Below are 20,996 nucleotides of genomic sequence, written 5' to 3' on the forward strand. Positions count from 1 at the left end.
CTACCCGTCATAGTGATGAGGTGCCGGGGAGAGCTTCGAGGGATATGGGATCAAGGGGGGAGAGGGTCATGGGGAAGTTCCGTATTCGGCCTGACGATCTGCCGTTAGAGAATGAAGCACTGGCTGCTGTGGTCTCCCCGAGCGTTACCTTGCTCGACATAAACTGGGCTGTGTATGAAGCAGCGCGCCGTCTAAAGCCGCGAACCCTTGCAAGGGGATCGTTTGAGCTGAAGATGAGGAGGCGAATTGCACAGCTTCAGGGGAAAATCGAGATGGCTCGAAAGCAAGCGTCGCAAATTCAGTGTGTGATTGATTTCATCGTAAGTGGACGAAATTTTACGTCTCCAATTGGCAAAATATCTGCGAACTTGCCGTATCATCATCACACACTGAATAAGGCAGTCCTCCTTGTTATCAAGGAGAGATTTGTCGAGAGGGTTCGAGTTCTGGGGGCTACAAAGTGGTCCCTAGAAAAGCGATTGCGGCGAATGGTGGAAAATACTGTGTTTCATTCCGACCCCAGCCGGTGGTTCGAGCCTTCGGCGCCTGCACCCGACAAGATGCCATCAGTCGAGCAGGTTGAGGAATTCTGAGACTCCAGCTCTTCAAGGATTTCGTGCGTTTTGTGAAGAACATCGTCGGCAGCGCGCGGAATTCACCCCAGTCACTCAGGAGGAAATTCAAGCTGCGCTACGAGGCATGAAGAACCATGCCGCTCCGGGTCCAGATGGCATCAACGCCTTTTGGTGGAAGAGGTTTACCTCGGTTCATAGCCATCTGGCTCGGATTTTCACATCGTTCATCGATAGTAGCGTGATGCTTCCTGAGTGGTTGGTGGAGGGGAGAACTGTGCTGCTTCCGAAGAAAGGAGACTTGTCTGACCAGGCAAATTACCGGCCGATCACGTGCCTGAATGCGCTCTATAAGCTCTTCACAGGAGTCTTCAATGAGCGTATCTTGCACGATGTACAACCCGTGTGGTGACAGATTTATGGACAGCGGGGGGCGAAGCGGTCGCTGTCAGGGTGCTAGGAGAGTTTACTCGTCGATTGCTGCATATTGCGCGATTCGATACAGTATCATCGGCACCTGTCAGTGGCCTGGGTCGACTATCATAAGGCTTTTGATAGCACGAGCCATGAGCTCATTTTCCTGCTACTCGAGTGCCTTGCGGTAGAGGAAAATATCGTGAGGTGCATTAGAGATCTTGCACCACTTTGGAGGGCACGCTTCACCATAACATCTGGTGAGGGTCGGCTTACTTCAGGGTTGGTGCAATTCAGGAGAGGAGTTTTTCAGGGCGATACCTTGAGTCCTCTCTTGTTCTGCATCTCACTGACGCCCCTATCTGTCGCCTTGCGCGGTGTTGGTGGATACCAAGCCGGAAGACGTGGCGATCGGAGGCATCAGGTTAGCCATATATTCTATGTGGATGAACTGAAGTTATTTGCTTCAGGAGAGCGGCAACTCAAGCTCCAGCTTGATGTTGTTGCAGTGTACTCACGCGCGGTCGGGATGAGCTTTGGGTTGGATAAATGCGCAGTCTTCCACATGAAGAGGGGGAAGGTTGGTGACGGGATGGGAGAGGTACACCTGGTGGATGGAAGCGTCGTTAGACATCTTGGCGCTGAGGAGTCGTATAGGTATCTTGGCTTCAATCAGCAATCCGTAGTGGACGCTGAGGCGCTCAAAAAGACTCTTCGTGAGGAGTATCGTCGGCGGCTTCGGAGAGTTTGGAAGTCCGAACTCTCCGGAAAGAACAAGGTGGCCGCGACAAACATGTTTGCTGTTCCAGTTCTTCTGTACTCCTTTGGCATGCTCTAATGGAGGAGGGATGAGCTGAAGCAGTTGGACAGGGATACTCGTAAACTAATGAACATCCACAGGAGCCTACATCCCCGATCTTCGGATCCCCGTTTATACTTCCCGCGTGACAGTGGTGGCCGAGGACTACTCAGCCTAGAATCTCTCCATGAGCGCTTGGTCCTCGGCTTGGCCTGTGACGTGATGAACGGCTTAGATCCTCTCTTCGAGTTTGTACACGATCATGAGCTTCATGGGATTCAGGCCTTTCTCTACAAGGCGGCGGATACCGCAGCTGAGGCTCTCGGGATGGGGTTTCGTCGTGGCCGAGGTGGTCAGCTGGCTAGTCATTCATTGGCCAGCATGACTAAATCTCGGCGAAGAGCGACCATCAAGGAGGCGGAACAGTCCACCTCGCTTAGTCTACACATTGACAGGCCCATGCATGACGTGTTCTTTCGTCATGTGGAAGAACAGGGCTTGTCCGTCCAGCTGACTTTCTCATTTTTGACGTCGGCTGGCTTGATGTCCGAAACCGAGGGCTTCATTTGCGCGTGTCAGGATGGCGTGATAAACACCCTGGTCTATAGGAGCCGTGTTATGGGGTTGCAAGTTCCGGATGTTAGGTGTCGGGCTTGCAAACAGTCCCCGGAAACTCTGATGCATCTCTTGTCGGCTTGCCCGACATATGCAGTAACGAGTTATATCCACCGTCATAACGCGGCTTTGAGAGTGTTGTATTACCATCTGCGGCACTCTTATGGGATAGACCGGACGCCGATTCTGCCTTATGCTCCAGGAGCTATTGAGTCCGTTGTCGTGAATGAGAGGTGTAAGATTTACTGGAACTTCTCGTTTGCGACTATCAGGCCCGTCGCTGCGACGAAGCCTGATATCGTCCTCTTCGACTTTGAAGACAAAGTCATCTGCGTGATTGAGTTCTCGGCACCAGGCGAGAGCAATATATCTGCGAAGGAGAGGAGAAATGGCTCAAATACCAGCTGCTCCTGTTTGAGCTGCGTCAGTTGAACCGCGGGTTTAGAGTCAGCCTGATCGTCCTGATCATTGGCTCTCTTGGCGGCATGAAACAGTCTTTTGTATCTGCACTTGAGGTGATTCCAGCCTGCAGGCGCAATGCCTTAATACTGGCTGGTCAGATGCAAAAGGCTGTCATTCTTGGGTCCCTTCGACTACTTAGACATCATGATTCTGGACTGCAGTAGTGCTCACCCTCTGGTTGAAGGGAGCACTACTGCAGAGCGATTAGGACTTGTTTGTATCGCTTAGCTTGCTGGGTGGTCTTCGAGGTGGAGTCGGAGCCCTCGAGGATCATCCAGCGATCTCATTCACGAGTAAAAAAAAAATAATAATAATATAGGCGTAGGCGTATAATAATATAGGCGTAGGGAGTGTGGCGAACCCATCGCCCGGCATGTCCTTAATAGCCATGGTGGTGTCGGGCTAATCACCCGGCGGCACCTATACTCGGTTCCATCATCGAGCCGCGGCAGAGCCCCCCACAATCGGTCCCTCTCGGATCGGGACCGCGGATCAGTTGGAAGGGGTGAACGATCTGGATCCAAAGGTAACAAGCCGGCTGTACAGAGGATTAGGTGGACGGAGGAACTCAAGAAGGACCTCATGCCATATTGGCAGGATAACGAGCCGGCGCAAGTAGGCTAGATGGCGACAATGCGGGACTTGTGGTGCCGTTTGCACCCTGAGTTCTCGCATTTCTCAAGTCAACATCTGAGAGATCAAGTCAGCCGCTTGCGTCAGCAAGGATATGAGTTGCTGCTCGTTCGGCGGGGGTTGATGGACCTTCCTCCTCTTCAGGAAGAAGATGGTACACAGCCGGAGCAGCCGACCCAACAGAGAGATGAGAAGCCTGAGAGGGCTCCGAGAGGGATAGGGACAAGGCGGGAAAGAGTCACGGGGAAGTTTCGTGGCCAGCCACAACAGCTGGCTGTGGAGAATGAGGCTCTGACAGCGGGGCTCTCACCGGACATCAATTTGCTCGACCTAAACTGGGCTGTGTATGATGCGGCTCTCCGTCTGAAGCCTCGAACCCCAAGAGTGGGGTCATTTGAGGGGAAAATGAGGAGATGCATCGCACAGATCCAGGGTAAGATCGAAGAGGCAAGGAAGCAAGCGTCGCGCATTCAGTGTGTGATGGAGTTTGTCAGCAGTGGGAGGGCTTTCATGGCCCGCATTCGCAGAATATCTGCGAATTTGCGATACCACCATCACACACTGACTAAACAAGTCCTCCTCATGATTAAGGAGAGATTTGTTGAGAAGATGCGCGTTCTGGGGACTACGAAACGGTCTCTAGAGAAGCGGTTGCGACGGGTGGTCGACAATTCTGTCTTCCACTCCGACCCCAATCGCTGGTTCGATCCACCCGCGCCTGCACCGGATAAGATGCCTTCGGTCGAGCGGGTTGAAGAGTTCTGGGGGGGTCTCCACGGTCAGGCCCCCAATCTCATGGTGGAGACTCCAGCCCTCAAGGAGTTTCGCGCGTTTTGCCGTGTACATCGTCGGCAGCCCGCGGGATTCTCGCGAATCACTCAGGAAGAGGTTCGATCTACTTTACGAGGTATGAAGACCCACGCCGCTCCGGGTCCTGATGGCATTAACGCCTTTTGGTGGAAGAATTTTACCTCTGTTCATGACCATCTGGCCCGGATATTCACGGCATTTCTCGATGGTAGTGAGCTTATTCCTGAGTGGTTGGTAGAGGGGAGGACTGTGTTGCTCCCCATGAAGGGAGACTTGTCCAATCCGGCGAACTATCGGCCGATCACGTGTTTGAATACACTTTATAAGCTCTTCACCGGCATCCTGAATGAGCGTATCCTCCATGATATACAACCAGTGTGGCAGCAGATACATGAACAGCGAGGAGTAAAGCGGGGACTGTCAGGTTGCAAGGAAGGTCTGCTTGTCGATCGCTGCGTATTGCGCGATTCGAGGCAGTACCATCGCAATTTGTCAGTTGCCTGGGTCGACTATCGCAAGGCATTCGATGGCACGAGTCATGAACTCATTTTCCTACTATTGGATTGCCTTGCGGTAGAGGACCACATAGTGAGGTGTATCAAAGATCTTGCACCGCTTTGGAGAACGCGCGTGGAAATTTGTGCGTCACAAAACCGTCATTTTTTGGGCACATGACGCGATCTCAGAAATGACGGTTATTTTGCATCTCTAATTCAGAATCGTTGAGAATCAACAATGCTATTTTCAAAAACAACATCTGGTGAGGGTAAGCTGACTTCAAGGTTGGTTCAGTATAGAAGAGGAGTCTTTCAGGGTGATACTCTGAGTCCTCTATTATTTTGCATCTCACTAATCCCGCTATCTGTTGCGCTGCGTTGTGTTGGAGGGTACCAAGCCAGAAAACCCGGTGATAGGAGGCATCAGGTCAATCATGTGTTTTACATGGATCACATGAAGTTATTTGCCTCAGGAGAGCGGCAACTCAAGCTTCAGCTTGATACTGTCGCAATGTATTCACGTGCTGTCGGCATGAGTTTCGGATTGGACAAGTACGCCGTCTTCCATATGAAGAGGGGCAAGGTTGGCGGCGAGGTGGATGATCTTCAGCTTGTAGATGGAAGCGTCATACATCATCTTGGCGCCGAAGTGTCGTATCGATATCTTGGCTTCAATCAGCGTTCCGTAGTGGAAACTGTGGAAGTCAAGGAGACTCTTCGCGAGGAATATCGGCGGCGGCTCAGGAAAGTTTGGAAGTCCGAACTTTCCGGTAAGAATAAAGTCGCAGCAACGAAGATGTTCGCTGTCCCAGTGCTTCTTTACTCCTTTGGTGTTCTCAAATGGAGTAGATTTAAGCTGGAACAGCTGGACAGAGATACCCGCAAGCTGATGAACATTCATAGGAGTCTCCATCCACGTTCTTCGACTCTGCGGTTGTATTTTCCGCGAAAGTGTGGAGGACGAGGACTTCTCAATTTGGAGGCTCTTCATGATAGTCTAGTCCTCGGTTTAGCTTGTGATGTCATGAATGGCTTGGATCCACACTTAGAGTTCGTGCATGATCATGAGCTCCATGGGGTTCAAGCCTTTCTATACAAGGCAGCGGATACGGCAGCGGCTTCCCTTGGTTTGGAATTTCGTCACGGCCGGGATGGCCAGTTATCTAGTGATTCATTAGCCATCATGGCCGAACCTCGGCATAGAGCGACCATCAACGCGGCGGAGCAGTCCACCTTGCTCCGCCAGCACGTTGATAGGCCCGTGCATGGCAGTCATTTTTCATCTATACAGATGCGAGCTCATTTTTTTATTATCAATTTTTCTTTGAATTCATTTTACATTAGCCTAATGTGCATTTTGAAATCAAAATTACGGTTTTTTTCCATCGATCTAGAGATGAAGCTATTTTATTTATGACAGTCACAAATTATAAATGAGTTTGACTATCATTATTTATTCATATAGATGGTTTGACAACAATTTGCTTACAAATTATTTGTGGCGATCATTTGAAGTTATAAAATTTGTGCGTCGCAAAACCGTCATTTTTTGGGCACATGACGCGATCTCAGAAATGACGGTTATTTTGCATCTCTAATTCAGAATCGTTGAGAATCAACAATGCTATTTTCAAAAACAAAAGAATCAAATTCGCAGTTCTCAAAAAGTTGAAAGTAGATTGTGAGATAATTGAAAATAAAAATTCTTTTTTCAAATACAGACCGGAGGATTTTTTCAGAGTTTTCAGAAAACTGGATAATTTTCTCCAATTTTTCATAAAAACGCAGAATTTTTGCAAATTCTTTAATAAACTGGAGATTTTTCTCGAAAAACGGAGAATTTTGTCGAATTCTCTAGAAAACCGGAGAATTCTTCCGAATTTATTAGACAATCGATGAATTTCATCGAATATTCTAGATAACCGTAGAATTCTTCCGAACTTATTGAAAAATCGGCGAAGCTCGTGCAATTTAGTAGAAAATCGGAGAATTGAACTTGAATTTTTTAGAACCTTGTATTTTTTAGAAAACCGGAGAATTTCCTAGAACGTTCCCAAAAACCTAATAATTTTTCCAATAATTTGGCTCTTGCGGACCAAGTTGAGAGTTGGACTCTGGATAATTTCTGGTTTTTGAGAGAAAATTCAAGGTTAGTTGAAAGTGGAAGTGACGAGGCGTAAAATGTATTTTATGCCAGTCGCCCTCTTTACTATCAACTTTACTATCGGGATTGAAAATTTGATTTTTGAATTTTGATTCTTAGGTATCTCTGAATGTACCCTCAACTTTTTTGAGAGTTGAGAGTTAGATTTTTGATTCTCAATTGTCTTCCAATCTACTCTCAGTGAATTGAGAGTTAATTGAAAATTAAGAATCCAACTCTCAACTTTTTTGAAACAATTGAGAAATAATCGAGAATCAAAAATCCTATTTTCAATAGTAATACCACCAGTGCTTCGCACTCGGGATTTTAAACCTGCAAAATTTGACACAATCGTTCCTAGGCAACGAAGCTATTGGAAAATATCCGATAATTTTGAAGCATGAGTGGTATTTCACGGATTATTTTTCCACTCGGATTTTGGCCAAGCAGAGTGCAGTGAACAGCATCCGGATACATTTACACACCCATACATTTATGACCCACTTTCTTGTTTATCTGTCACATAGAATATTAAAAGTGAAATGCGTTGAAAGATGAGAAACATTTGAAATGCTACTAGTGAATTTCCGTCGGAAATTTTTTCAGAAATTTCCGAAATAAAACTGTTTGATAGCCTCAGATACTGCACGCTGATTGGCTCAAATCCGAGTGAGAAAAATAATCAACAAAAAAAACCAACATTCAATTCTCCGATTCTTTGAAAAATTCGAAGAAATGCTCCAGTTTTATAGAAAATTCTAGAAAATGCTTGGGTTTTCTAGAAAGTCACGGATGAAAAAATTTAGCCTGCGATTACTCGCTGAATGAGCGCGGCGCCGCCCGTTTTTGTCTATTTATATTTTACTGTTTCTTGACGCTTAAAAATTCTGAAAAATTAGAGTTCCTAGTTCAATTTTTTTATTGAGCGTTGGCATTGTCTGTTTTTTTCTCGAAAAATTTGTTTAGCTACAAAAAAAAGAAATGTCGAACGGACAGAAAAGCGCGCCGCACCGCTCCGACCAGTGCGAGTGAATCTCTGTCGACCACTCGAGCGAGCTACATTTACAGCTTCATTCACTGCCACATTTGAAAGGCGCACGTAGCGGTAGGCGCCAACGTGGCAACAGCGCGCTCGGTTTACTCCAGCGGCGCTGTGCTAACTGCGATGAACGCAGGCTGGCGGCCACTGAAATGTAGTATATACTGGAAAGGGCACTGCCATGTTAGACCCGTAAGCGGAAAACGAGCCAGAGTGAGGTAGATTTTCAAGGATACCTGTCTCACTCTAGCAGGCGTTGTGCATGCGTAGAACGAGCATGTACATGCGAGTTAAAAAGCTTATGTACTCTGAGTGGTGCACACTCAATTGTTGCTATTTACGTCTTGGCGATAATTGTCCCATTGTGAGAATAAAAAAATATCCTCTAATCCACGAACAGCTATTTCGTAGAAAATTAGAGGAAAAATCGTGTATTTTGATGTTGTCTTCATTGGATTTCTCATGTATTCTTCATGCATTAAAAAAATTCACAATTACAATATTCTCATTTTTTATTGCAGTATTGGGACAACTAGATATAAACAGATTCCAATTCAACTCCTCGACACACGAGGCATTTTCCTGAACTTGAGAGTCCCTGGAATTCCCTCAAAATAAAACCTATATCATTCAATTTATACTTTCTGTTTCAGGAATTACACTGGACATACCTAAATTTCAAAATCCGAATAGTGATGACGATATCGACTCAGAGGATTTCGATACACCTTCAGATTGATTGAACAAATAATCTCTTGAATTGTATATTTTTTTGTATTTTTCCCATGTGGAATTATTTTAATTAAATTGTAAATGGCCCGAGTATTATTACATTGGAAAAAAATGATCAATTCTATGTTATAATGATGCAACAAAAAAAAATTGAACGCCAATACTGAATTCTATACGTTCTAGAAGGTAAGAAAACTTTTTGAGCGGACGGTACGAGAGAGATAGGTATCCTTGAAAATCGCCCCTCTCTGTCGGCTCGCGTCAGGCGGATCAGTGCCCTTTCCAGTATATACTACATTTCAGTGCTGGCGGCCGAGCGCGAGTGATCGAAGGTTAATAGAAATATTTACCTAGCGAATTGGTTAGAAAATTCTATTGGATATCTATTGAACTCTCAATTAGTTTTTGGCCAATTCTATTGAGATGTTTAACAAAAAATATTCAATAGAAAAAGTCAATAGAATTCGATTTTTTTTCTATGTAACTTATTCTACAGAGAAATTCTCTAGAGAATTTCCTCTTCTCAAATTTTCTAACTTTTTTTGTTTGATTTTCTTAATGAGAACAAAAGGAAAATAGACTGAAAAAAAACTTGGAAAATTTGAGCCGAGGACATTCTATAGAAAATATTTGAAGAGAATAAGTTACATAGAAAAATCGAATTCCATTGACTTTTTCTATTGAATACTTTCTATTGAACATTTTACTAGAACCAGCCAAAAACTAGTAGAAAATTCAATACAAACTGCAATAGAAATTTCTAACAAATTCGCTAGATTTTTCTATTAAATTTTTTCAGACACGGCTGTTGAAAATTCTTAGGTTTTCGAGAAAATTCCAAGAAAATTTTCCGGATTTCGAGAAAATTATAGGAATGACTATGGCGAACCAAGTTGATAGTTGGGTTTTCAATAATTACAATTATAAGTATTTGAGAGAAAATTAAGAGTTAGTTGAGGATTGGAGCAACGAGGACTACAATGCATTTTATGCTAGCCCCTCAATATTATCAACTTTTTTGAAAATTGAGAAATGGATTTGTAATTCTTGGTGATCCTTTTATTTCCAATCAACTTTTTCGGAATTGACAATTAATCTCAGGAGAATTTTAATAGTTTTTTTTTCAAAGATAATTTGAAATTAAATTTCAAGTGAACGGAAAATTTGAAAATTAAATAGGAATAGGAGCCGAAAAAAAGCGAAAAATGTGAAAATCGACTCCTGGCCATTCATTAGAGCCTAGAAAGATTAAGATCAAGCTAGAACGTGAGTCAATTTTGGGCCAACTCTGCATTGTCTTTTGGTCAACTTTGGGTAAACTTTAGCTTGGCCTTGGGTTAACCTTGGCTCGACCATGGGTTCACCTTGACTTGACCATGAATCCACCTTGGCTTGACCACGGGTCAACCTTGGCTTGACAATGGGTCAACCTTGGCTTGACAATGGGTCAACCTTGACCTGACTATGGGTCAGCCTTGGCTTAACCGTGGATCAGCCTTGGCTTGACCATGGGTCAACCTCGGCTTAACTATGGGTCAACCGTGGCTTGACCATGGATCAACCTTGGTTTGAGCACGGGTCAAATTTGGGTTGACTATGGGTCAACTTTGGGTTGACTATGCGTCAACCTTGGCTTGACCGCGGAACCTATTGATTAAATCTTGATTTAACCTTGAAACCTTGGTTAAATCCTGATTAAGCCGCATTAAACTCTCATTAAACCTCGGTTAAATGCTTTTAAGGCTATAATTTCAAAGCAAATGATGCAATCGTCGCTATCTTCGAACTCGACCGAGATAACATCCAAAAGAATATTTTAAGCCATAATTGAAAAGATTTCGACAATTATTTTTTGAATGATCGTCGAAAAACTAAATTTGAAAAAAAAACTCAGATACATACATACATACATATATACGGACATGATCTAAAAACTGCATATTCGAATTCCTGACACCAAAATTACTCTTCCTGGCACAAAAAATGAAAATTTCAGATTTGACGAATACAAGGCTTCCATTTGGAAGCAAAAAATCCAACTCTCAATTCTCAAGAAAGTTGACAGTAGATTGAAAAACAATTAAGAATTAAAAATCCAACTCTTAATTTTCCAAAAAAATTGAGTCGATTGAAAGACAATAGAGAGTAAAAAATGCAAATGTCAACTATAAAAAAAGTTGAGAGTAGATTTAGAGATAGTTGGGAATCAAAATTCCAAAATCAAATTTTCAATTCTGAAAGAAGTTAATTGAAATTGAAGAAGTCACTAAAAGTAACAAATCCAATTGTCTGTTTTACCCGTCAGTAGGCGCGCTATGAGCGATTCCCTCACAAAAATTTTCACCCCATAGGAAATATACCTTAAAAACGCAAATATTTTGCTGAATTTTTTTTATACGCCTCAAGTAACTCTTCTAGTTGACTCTCGTGGTGATAAAAGTCGTCTATTTGTCAGGGTTGAGAAGAAAAAGAATATTTTCTTCGGCTCGGTCGACATTTTCCACGTGTTACGGGTACGGGGTTCGTGCCGCGGAACGCCGAACAGTGCCGCCTATGGCGATATTTGGCTCTAATATAACGAGAAGCCGATGGGCGATTCCCTCATCGCGCGTCTCAAAAACGATGGTGGAACCGCGTGCCTACTGACGGGTTAAAAAAAGTCGATAGTAAAGAGATCGGTTTGCATAAAATGTATTTTTGGCCTCATCACTCCGACTCTCAACTGACTCTCAATTTTCTCTCAAACACAAGAAATTATGGAGAGTCCAACTATCAACTCGGTCCGCCAAGGATATCCCTATAATTTTCTCGAAAAGCGGGGAGTTTTCCTATAATTTTCTCGAAAACCTAAGAATTTTCTAGAACGTTCGCGAACACCTTAGAATTTCCTCGATTTTTTTTTGAAAATTCGAGATATTGTTATAGGGGAGGGTGGGGCAATATGCACACCAGATTTAAATAATGAGTTGAATTCGATCAAATTTACTCTTCCGACTTCATTTGAAGGTCATAAAAACCAACACATTCTCATAAGACTGCATCGTAAGAAAAAACAGGGTAAAATGGACACCTCGATTTCTTCCTCAATTTTTTATGTTTCAACAATTTTATTCAATTTATGAAACGCTAGTCATGATTGCGATTTTCAAATTGAAAAGCAAAACTTATTTTGGACGTTCATCGTGGGGAGTGGTAACTAAATATTTTCCTTGCTCATTTATCCTCCTCTCTGTCTATTATTTTATGGTAATTTCCTCTGTGAGTAGAAAAGTAGCCATCTTACAAATTTCGCAAATGGACAAAAGGTCAGATGTGTAGGGCGTGCAATTGATCATTGAAAAAAAATTGATAATTTCAAAGTTATTTCAAGAGTAAAACAGGAAATTCAAAGCTACTTTATATTTCAAACTTCAATGTAAAATTTAATAGAGTCGAAGTTTGTTTGTTAATATCTTTCCCAACTCTAATTTTTCTTTATAAAAAGATACCGACACGAATCTGTTGGAAGATGTACTTTGAACATTTTCTTCATTTTTTAATAGGACTAAATTTTTCGGATTTCCATTTTACCCCTCTTGAATAATTTCTCAGTTCTGGACTTTGCCAAGAAGCAATTTTTAAAAATCAATTATTGCAAATGTTTTGAGTGTTCATTTTAGTCCCGTCCATACAGATTTATCAGGTGTCCATAATGCGCAATGAAACGATTTTCAAAAATTTGAATTTTGAAAACAAAAATTTCGCAAATTTTTGAGTGCCCATTTTACCCCAGATGTCCATATTACCCCACCCCCCTGTAATTTTTTCAAAAACCGGACAATTTTCCTAGAATTTTCTTGAAAACCTAAGAATTATCTAGAACTGTCTCGAAAACCCAAGCTTTTTCTGGAATTTTCTATAAAACTGAAGAATTTCTTCGAATTTTCTAGAGAATCGGAAAATTTTCTCGAAAACCTAAAATTTTTTTCGAAAACCGGGGAATTTTCTCGAACGTGCTCGGACACCCTAGAATTTCCTCGGATTTTGTTTGATAACTAAATATCCTTATAATTTTTTCAAAAAGTGGAGAATTTTCCGGAATTTTCTCAAAAACCGGAGAATTCTCTCGAAAATCGGAAATATTTCTCGAAAACTTCATAGGAAACATGAGAAGATCTACCGGAAAAAATAAACACGAACAGAATAAGAAACAAAAACTTTTATATGTCACCCTGGTTTCCTGCCATTCCCGCAGTTACCGCCACAGCTATGGTTGGGATAAAGCTTCTTGCTTTGACCGCAAAGGGGGGGGGGGCGTAAAATCGTCACTCGGGAAAAAAATCCCGCCATACGCTCCTTAACCCAATTTTCAACCAGTCTTGGCGCAACAAACTTGAAAAATTTAATTAAAATCGAAAAAAATTTAGAATATGCATATATTTCACACAAAAAGTTATGAAAATGGGTATTCCAATTTTTCATACGGGAAAACCATCGCTGTATTAATAAATCAACTGTATTTATAAAAAAAAATTAATTGTTTTCTGTACTAATATTTTATCTGAAAAAATAGTATATTAAAAAAATAGAGCAATGTACACGAACAGCTGCAACTCGTAAAAACTTCATTAAACATGCATTCGAGGTGTTCTCTTGGTACAAATGCATAGGGACATTTTTCGTCTTTGAAATATTCAAGTTAAAATAGAAAACAAGTAGGAAATTGCTCTTGTATTAAATATAGTCCAGCGATTTTTGCTAATAAATTAGCAATATGCTTCCGAATGGTTATTTTGCACATCTTTTCCTTCTATCATATATAATTAATTATTTATTTCATTTTAGTGAATTGAATAAGATTTCTTTTTAATTAAATAATTTTGTCAGATTTTCAACTTAGTTGAATGTTACCATCATCATTATCCCTTTCTTCTATACAACCAAATTATCTTTTTTGCAGTTCTATCTCTCCCTTCAGTCCTTCGATAAAATGTTCGTAAAAAAATGTTATTTATACATAATTGAATGAATTTGAAACATCACATTTGAAGAAACTATGGAAAAGCTCACCTTCAGGGAAATTCATGAAAAATTCGAAATTTTCAACAATCATCATAAACATCAAATCAACCAATAAAGTTATCGTAATCATCTTTTAACTTCAACCTATGGCATGAAAATAGCAGCAAAATAAACATTGTAAGCTATGATCGAATTCGTTTGAAGCATGGTATCCAAACATATCGCGAGAATTCTGTTTTTCAAAAAATATAGAATTGTTGCAAATTTTCAAATCAATCAAAATAACGATTATTGCTATCGTCTTCATCTTCGAACTTGGTCAAAAAGGATATCCAAATAAATTTTTTATGTGGCACCGTGCAATACGTCGAGTTTATCGCACGCTGCGCTTCGCGCAGTTGGCTCGGCCCGTAAACTACACATTCGTTGAAAACTAAATTTGTGCCCTTGTACTCTAATGTACTATTAAGCCATCATTCAATCAATTTAGAATGTTCTCTTTTGGTTATATTGTTAGATGATGATATTGCTATTTCTTTAAATAATCTGGAGTTGTAAATTCCAGCGGTCTGAACTCTCAGACACAATATCAAAACTAACTGCTACACGCCGAATAGGTTCTTTGTGTAGCTAGTTCAAGAGAGGAGGATGTGTGATTTTAAATATTGTGTGGAATGGATGTGAGGTTGTGACAGGTGTATTGGGAGACTTTGGAAAAAATCGGATATACACTGCACTTGATTTCACTGTTTTTCCGTTTATTTTAAATAACACACTGAATGGAATTTTGTATAAGTTTGGGAATAACGCGAGAATTTCGATTAGAAGTTTACGCCGCGATATTTGAGGTGGTACCTTGAGGGTGTTTGGATTAAGACTAAATTTTAGAGAGAAAATTTCTGAGGAGTTCTAAAATAGAAAAGAAGGGATGAAAATCGCTTGAGGAGAAATGGGTCAGAGGAAGGGGAAATGGATCGGAGGATTTGCCAAATGATTGGTCAGGAAAGATGCGAAAGTGAGTTGGAGAGGGAAAGGTTAGGCGCGCGTTGGGCCCTTTCCCTAATTACGGGAGGGCTCCGAGGACGGTACTTTATTGGTGAGATTAGCACTGGAGAATGGAGAATTTTGTAGTGCGCCAATAAAAACGATTTTGAAAGAACACTGAGTTAAAATGACGGGATTAGGACGGTCTCGACACGACAAAATAAAAGAAATGAAAATGTGCAAGGGATTATTGTAATAAAGTGATTCTACTTTAAAAGATGAATATTTCGAATTTCCAGCAGAGATATTTGAGAATTGTTCGGAATGATTTTATGCTTTTATAGTGGGTAAGAATTTTAAATGGGTAAATAGGGAAAAAACCCGGGGGAAAACCCAAGTAACGACAGGAAAAATTAAATAAAAATCTTAAATTAATTTTGATGCGATTCGTTGTTAATTTCGCGTGCTTGACACGCAACATACTCCCCTGTTGAGAGGATAACGATCAAGAATCCTCTGTAGAAGTGATGGGGTCCATTGGTAAAGGTGCTAGACGTCGGACGTTGCGATCAACAGTGTTGGTGGAGGTTCTGACCTTCACCTTGCGGATGATGCCATCTTCTCCAGGGAAGACTTCGATGATTCGCCCCATGCGCCACTTCAGAGGAGGTGGGTTGTCGTCACGTAGCAGCACCAATGAGCCGATGGTAATGTCGTGGCTGCCTGAAGTCCACTTATGGCGGACGTTGAGTTCGGAGAGATACTCCTTGTGCCATCGGGCCCAGAAGTGCTGCTTGATCTGCTCCAGGTGTTGCCACTGAGAGAGACGATTCGTTGGAGTGTGCGACCAGTTAGGAGCAGGGAGGTCCGTCGTTGATTCTCCATGAAGGAAATGGGCTGGTGTCAATGCTGAGAAGTCATTAGGATCTGATGACAATGGAGTGAGAGGTCTGGAATTAAGGATCCCCTCAATCTTGACGCATAGAGTGTTGAGTTGCTGATAGGTTAGCAACTCATTACCGATGACCCTCTTCATATGGTGTTTGCATGACTTTACAGCAGCCTCCCATAGACCGCCACAGTGTGGAGATATTGGAGGTATGAAATGCCATTCGATACCCTTTTTGATGAGATTTCGCCTGATGGAGTCCTCATGCTGCTCATCCTGGATGAAATTATAGAGCTCCTTCAGCTCCTTGTAGGCACCAGTGAATGTTGTGGCATTATCAGAGTGGAGAGCCTTACAGGAGGGATGTCTCGAGAGAAATCTGCTAAGGGTTGCCAAGAATTCCTCGGTGGTGAGGTCGCTGACGAGTTCTATGTGGACAGCCTTGGTACTGAAACAGACAAAAATGGAGACCCAAACCTTGATCTTCGCACGATTACGAAGTTTTTTCTCCTTGATAAAGAAAGGGCCGCAGTAGTCCACTCCAGTATGTTCAAATGGCCTAGACTGAGTGATGCGTTCTCGAGGTAGGCTGCCCATAGGATAGTTCACTGGTGAAGGATTGACTCTGGTACAGCTGATGCATTTGTTGATGAGGAATCTTGTCTGGTTGCGTCCATCCACGGGCCAGTAACGTTGCCTTACTGTATGGAGTGTGTTCTGAATTCCTGAGTGCAGATTGTTGAGATGGGCTTCCTGGATGATGAGGTTGGTGACATGATGTCCCTTGGGTAGCAGGATTGGATGGACTCCATCCAATGGTAGAGTCTTATGCTTCTTGAGTCGTCCACCAACATGGATCAGATGATCGTCATCAAGCTGGAGGCTGAGGTTGATGAGTCGACTTTTGGGAGGAAGAGATTTTCCTTGTTCGAGCAGCGATAATTCTGATTTGAATGTTTCTTGTTGGACCAGTTGGATTATTTGAGTTTCAGCTTTCTTCAATTCTTCGAGTGTGAGATGAGCAGATTTGACCTTGGTTCTCCATCGAAGACATAAGGCAAGAATTCTTTTGAGCCGTTCAAAAGAAGAGTAGCGTTGGAGAAGAGGGTTCCCCGGTGGAGATGAGACAATGAGCACAGTGGCCTTCTTGAGTTCAGGAAGCTCAATCAGTTTTCCGATGTTGAAGTGGGGCCAGTGCTCTTCATCTTCTTGAAGCCAGGCAGGTCCATGTTTCCAGAGGTGATTGTGGAGAAATGCTGAAGATAGTTGACCTCTGGATATAGCGTCTGCAGGATTTTCATGTGTTCGAACATGTCTCCAGTTGCTGGTGTTGGTCAACTCTTGGATTCTGGCAACTCGATTGGCCACAAATCTTTGAAGAAGATGAGAAGGAGTCTTAATCCAGTGGAGAACAACCGTAGAGTTAGACCAGAAAATAGCTCTTTCTGGTTCGATGTGTGTGGCCTTCTTCACGATGTCATACAGGTTGGAGAGTAGCTCTGCTGCACATAGTTCCAGGCGTGGAGTGGTTTGCTCACTGGTGTGGTTGATGGGAGTGATACGAGACTTGGCACAGTATAGGTTGACATGCACATCTCCATCTTGACTGATGGAACGCAAGTAGATGCAGGCCCCGTATGCACGACTGCTAGCATCACAAAAACCATGAATTTCAAATTTTTTGTTTATTGTTACCTGACGTTTGAAGTGGATTTCATTGAGCAGAGGGAGCTGTGAGGCAAACTCATCCCATTGAGTGTGGATTTCAGCAGGCACAGAATCATCCCAGTCGAGTTTGAATCGCCAAAGCTGTTGCTGGATGATTTTGGCGTGGGTGATGACAGGATTTAGCAGGCCAAGGGGATCGTAGATGCGAGCTACGTCGGAAGCAATGGTCCTCATGGTGACAGTGTCTCTGGTGGCAATTGGGTTGATTGTGTAAACAATCGTGTCCGTTTTAGAGTCCCAGCGCACACCAAGAGTTTTGAGAGCGGAATCATCTTCTCCGAGTAGCTGGATGTTGACTGTGGAATCTGGAAGGCCGTGGAGGACATCTGGAGAGTTGGAGGCACATTGTCGGAGATTGAACCCTCCTGTGCTGAGGAGATCAATTATTTCGTTGAGGAGTTGTAAGGCTTCTTCCAGTGTGCTGGTGCCGGTGAGAAGATCGTCTACGTAGAGGTCCTGCTTGAGTTTGGCTGAAGCGAGAGGAAACCTTTCCCTTTCATCATCAGCAAGTTGATGAAGACATCTGACGGCGAGGTATGGAGCTGGAGCGAGTCCAAACGTCACTGTTTGTAACTCGTACGTTTCAATTTTTCCGTTTTCGCGCCAGAGGATGCGTTGGAATTTTCTCTCTTCAGGAGTCACGAGGATTTGCCGATACATCTTCTCGATGTCACCGGTGAGAATGAAGTTGTGGAGTCTGAAGCGGAGAACGAGAGACAGGATATCATCTTGAATGGTCGGCCCGACCATGAGTGCATCGTTCAAGGAGATGCCAGTGCTGGAGCGAGCCGAGCCGTCGAAGACGACGCGTGTCTTGGTGGTGAGGCTGGTTTCCTTGAACACAGCGTGGTGTGGAAGGTAGAAGCCCTCTTCTACCTCCGTGTTGATACGTTTCATGTGACCGAGTTGCTTATATTCGTCTATAACAGCAGTGTAGTCAGCCTTCAACGTTGGGTTCCATTGGAATTTTCGTTCCAATGAGAGGAGTCTCCGTTTAGCTTGGAGATAAGAGGTGCCGAGTCGTTCTATATTTTGATTGAACGGTAAGGCGACCACGTATCGACCTTCAGGAGTACGTGATACGTGGGTTTTGAAGTGTTCCTCGCAGGCAGTTTCGATCTCAGACTGATGGCTCTTCTTGATCCCGATGTCTTCGATCTCCCAGAATTTTTTGAATTCGTTGATGATCTCGGTGAAATGACATTTTGCCATTGAAGTGTCGAGATCATCACCGATGTTGCCGCAGAGGATCCATCCAAGTTGAGTCTTCTGGAGGTAGATATCTGAAGCCTTGGGCAGTTTGATTTGTCCAATGCTGAGAGCGGCAATAGAGGTGCTGGAGCCTAGTAGCAGTTGGACTGATGCAGGCTTGTGAAATTCTGGATCTGCGAGTGGTAGATTTGGAGGTATCTCCAGGAGCTCTCTGTCTACTTGCTCGGTGGGAAGCAGACCAGAAATCCTGGGGATGATGAGGAAGCTCAATTGCCGTGTGAAGCCGTTGAGGCGAGATGCAACTGTCGCGTGAATTTTGCGGTGAACAACAGTTGACAGCTCATTGAGGGCTCCGATTGGAATTGAGCAGTTGAGTTTTTGCATACCTAATTTGTTTGCCAGCTCTTCCGTGATGAAGTTCTTCGTGGATGCGGTGTCAATGAGTGCCCGACAGTGAACTGGTCGTTTCCTCTTGTCGAAGATGTTCACTATAGCCATGGGAAGAACATCCTGTCCTGTGGATCCGAGCGGAAGAGACATGGCGAGTGGTGTTGGGGAAACTCCTGATTGTAGTCATGCTTCAGGTTTTGCTGACGGTCCACCTCTGTCGATGTGGATTTTGGAGTGATGTTTTTCCTTGCAGATCTTGCAACGGGTTTTAGAGGAACACTCGTTGTAGCCATGACCCTTTGCGAGACAATTCAGGCAACGATTTTCATTTCGAATGAATTTATCTCGTTGGGAAACGTTCATTGCCTCAAACTTGGGGCATTCATAGATCCTGTGTCCAATTTCTGCACATACTGGACACTTTCTGGTGTTGGTGGTCATGAAGGTCTGTGCTCTGGGAACGCTGGACGTACTGGAGTGATTGGTGGTCTTCTGACCTCCAGTAGATGATTTTTGAGTGGAGCCTTTGCTTGGAGCCTGTGATGGCTTCTGTTTAATTGTTTCACGTCCAGTGATTTCAGCACAGATACCACGTTTTTCAATGAATTTGAGAAGTTGATTGTAATCAGGCATGTCATTACCTTCTACTGTAGTTTCCCATTGAAAGATGACTTCGGTATCCAGTGCATTGATGATAAGAGTGGTGAATACAGCATTCAGGAGAGTTTGTGCATTACCATAGCCACTGAGACATTGTACTTGTTGACGCATGATGTTGACAATTTCGATTTCTGATTTTCTGGGCTGTTTGCAGAGGTCCAAAAGGGTTTGCCAATGACGTGGGAGAGCTTGCCTGGGTCTGTCGAATTTTTCATCTAGTAGAGTCCACGCAATTCTGTAGTTGGAGGCTTGGAGATCGAGGTTGGCGATGGTCTCAGTGGCTGGTCCAGTTAAGCAGGTCTGGAGATATTGGAGCTTGACGACATCTTCAGTTTCTGGATTGTTTCCGAGGCGTGCGTTAAATTGATCCCTAAATCCTCGATATTTTTCGTATCTGCCATCAAAATTGGGGAGTGAAATTTCTGGCAGCTTGATTGACTGTGATTTTCGAGGGGGTGCAGGACCGTGAATGGCTTGAATCGGTGGATGCTCTCGTTGAGTTGGTAATAATTTTGTATTAATTATACATTTTATGAAACCTTTCAAATAGTGGAAATTTTCCTCGATTTCATCAGCGGCTCTAGTGTTGGCCTCTTCGTTTTCCATGTCCAAGGCGCAGAGTTCCTCATTGCTGATTTCCCATTCCTTGAATTTTTCGATGAGGGTTTCAAGTTTGGCCTCGAGATGTTCGGCTCTGGCATCTGCACCCTCTTTCTCCACCCAGTTTTTGTTTTTGGTGAGGCGGGTTTTGAAGCCTGTGCGCTTGTGCTTGAGATCTTCGATGCTGGCCATTGCTGGACAAGGAGTAGCACTCTGATTGTTGCGAGATGGACGAGTTGGACTGTGTTGCAGCGGCATACACTTTGATTAACTCCCCCGGTGAGAGCGTGAGACACAACACAAAAAACACCGATTAAGTGCAAAAAATACGGATAGTTTTTGAGCTACTGGATTTTAATGAAAGTCACGAATTGTTTATGAAAAAGTATTGATAGCTTATGAATGCACTACACTGTAGGATAGGATAGTGGTTGCCAATCCGGCTCGAAGGACCAAAAAATGTTAGATGATGATATTGCTATTTCTTTAAATAATCTGGAGTTGTAAATTCCAGAGGTCTGAACTCTCAGACACAATATCAAAACTAACTGCTACACGCCGAATAGGTTCTTTGTGTAGCTAGTTCAAGAGAGGAGGATGTGTGATTTTAAATATTGTGTGGAATGGATGTGAGGTTGCGACAGGTGTATTGGGAGACTTTGGAAAAAATCGGATATACACTGCACTTGATTTCACTGTTTTTTCGTTTATTTTAAATAACACACTGAATGGAATTTTGTATAAGTTTGAGAATAACGCGAGAATTTCGATTAGAAGTTTACGCCGCGATATTTGAGGTGGTACCTTGAGGGTGTT

General features: G+C 43.1%; 2 protein-coding genes across 2 annotated transcripts; both read right to left on the reverse strand.

The window, feature by feature from the left end:
* Nucleotides 1-15,206: 15,206 nt before the first annotated feature.
* On the reverse strand, nucleotides 15,207-19,070 carry LOC107044383. The gene has a single exon (XM_015266242.1). It carries the CDS (start codon nucleotides 19,068-19,070, stop codon nucleotides 15,207-15,209), a length of 3,864 nt encoding a protein of 1,287 aa, XP_015121728.1.
* Nucleotides 19,071-19,103: 33 nt separating this feature from the next.
* LOC107044384 lies at nucleotides 19,104-20,438 on the reverse strand. Its single transcript, XM_015266243.1, has one exon. The coding sequence runs from the start codon at nucleotides 20,436-20,438 to the stop codon at nucleotides 19,104-19,106; it is 1,335 nt and encodes a 444-aa protein (XP_015121729.1).
* Nucleotides 20,439-20,996: the final 558 nt, after the last annotated feature.

Source organism: Diachasma alloeum, unplaced genomic scaffold (assembly GCF_001412515.2).
Source record: "Diachasma alloeum isolate Michigan unplaced genomic scaffold, Dall2.0 Dall_scaffold_00721, whole genome shotgun sequence".
Taxonomy (NCBI): domain Eukaryota; kingdom Metazoa; phylum Arthropoda; class Insecta; order Hymenoptera; family Braconidae; genus Diachasma; species Diachasma alloeum.

What these genes read in the sequence shown, in the direction of transcription:
- LOC107044383 (XM_015266242.1), bottom strand. Translation starts at nt 19,070, where the DNA reads ATGTCTCTTCCGCTCGGATCCACAGGACAGGATGTTCTTCCCATGGCT.
- LOC107044384 (XM_015266243.1), bottom strand. Translation starts at nt 20,438, where the DNA reads ATGCCGCTGCAACACAGTCCAACTCGTCCATCTCGCAACAATCAGAGT.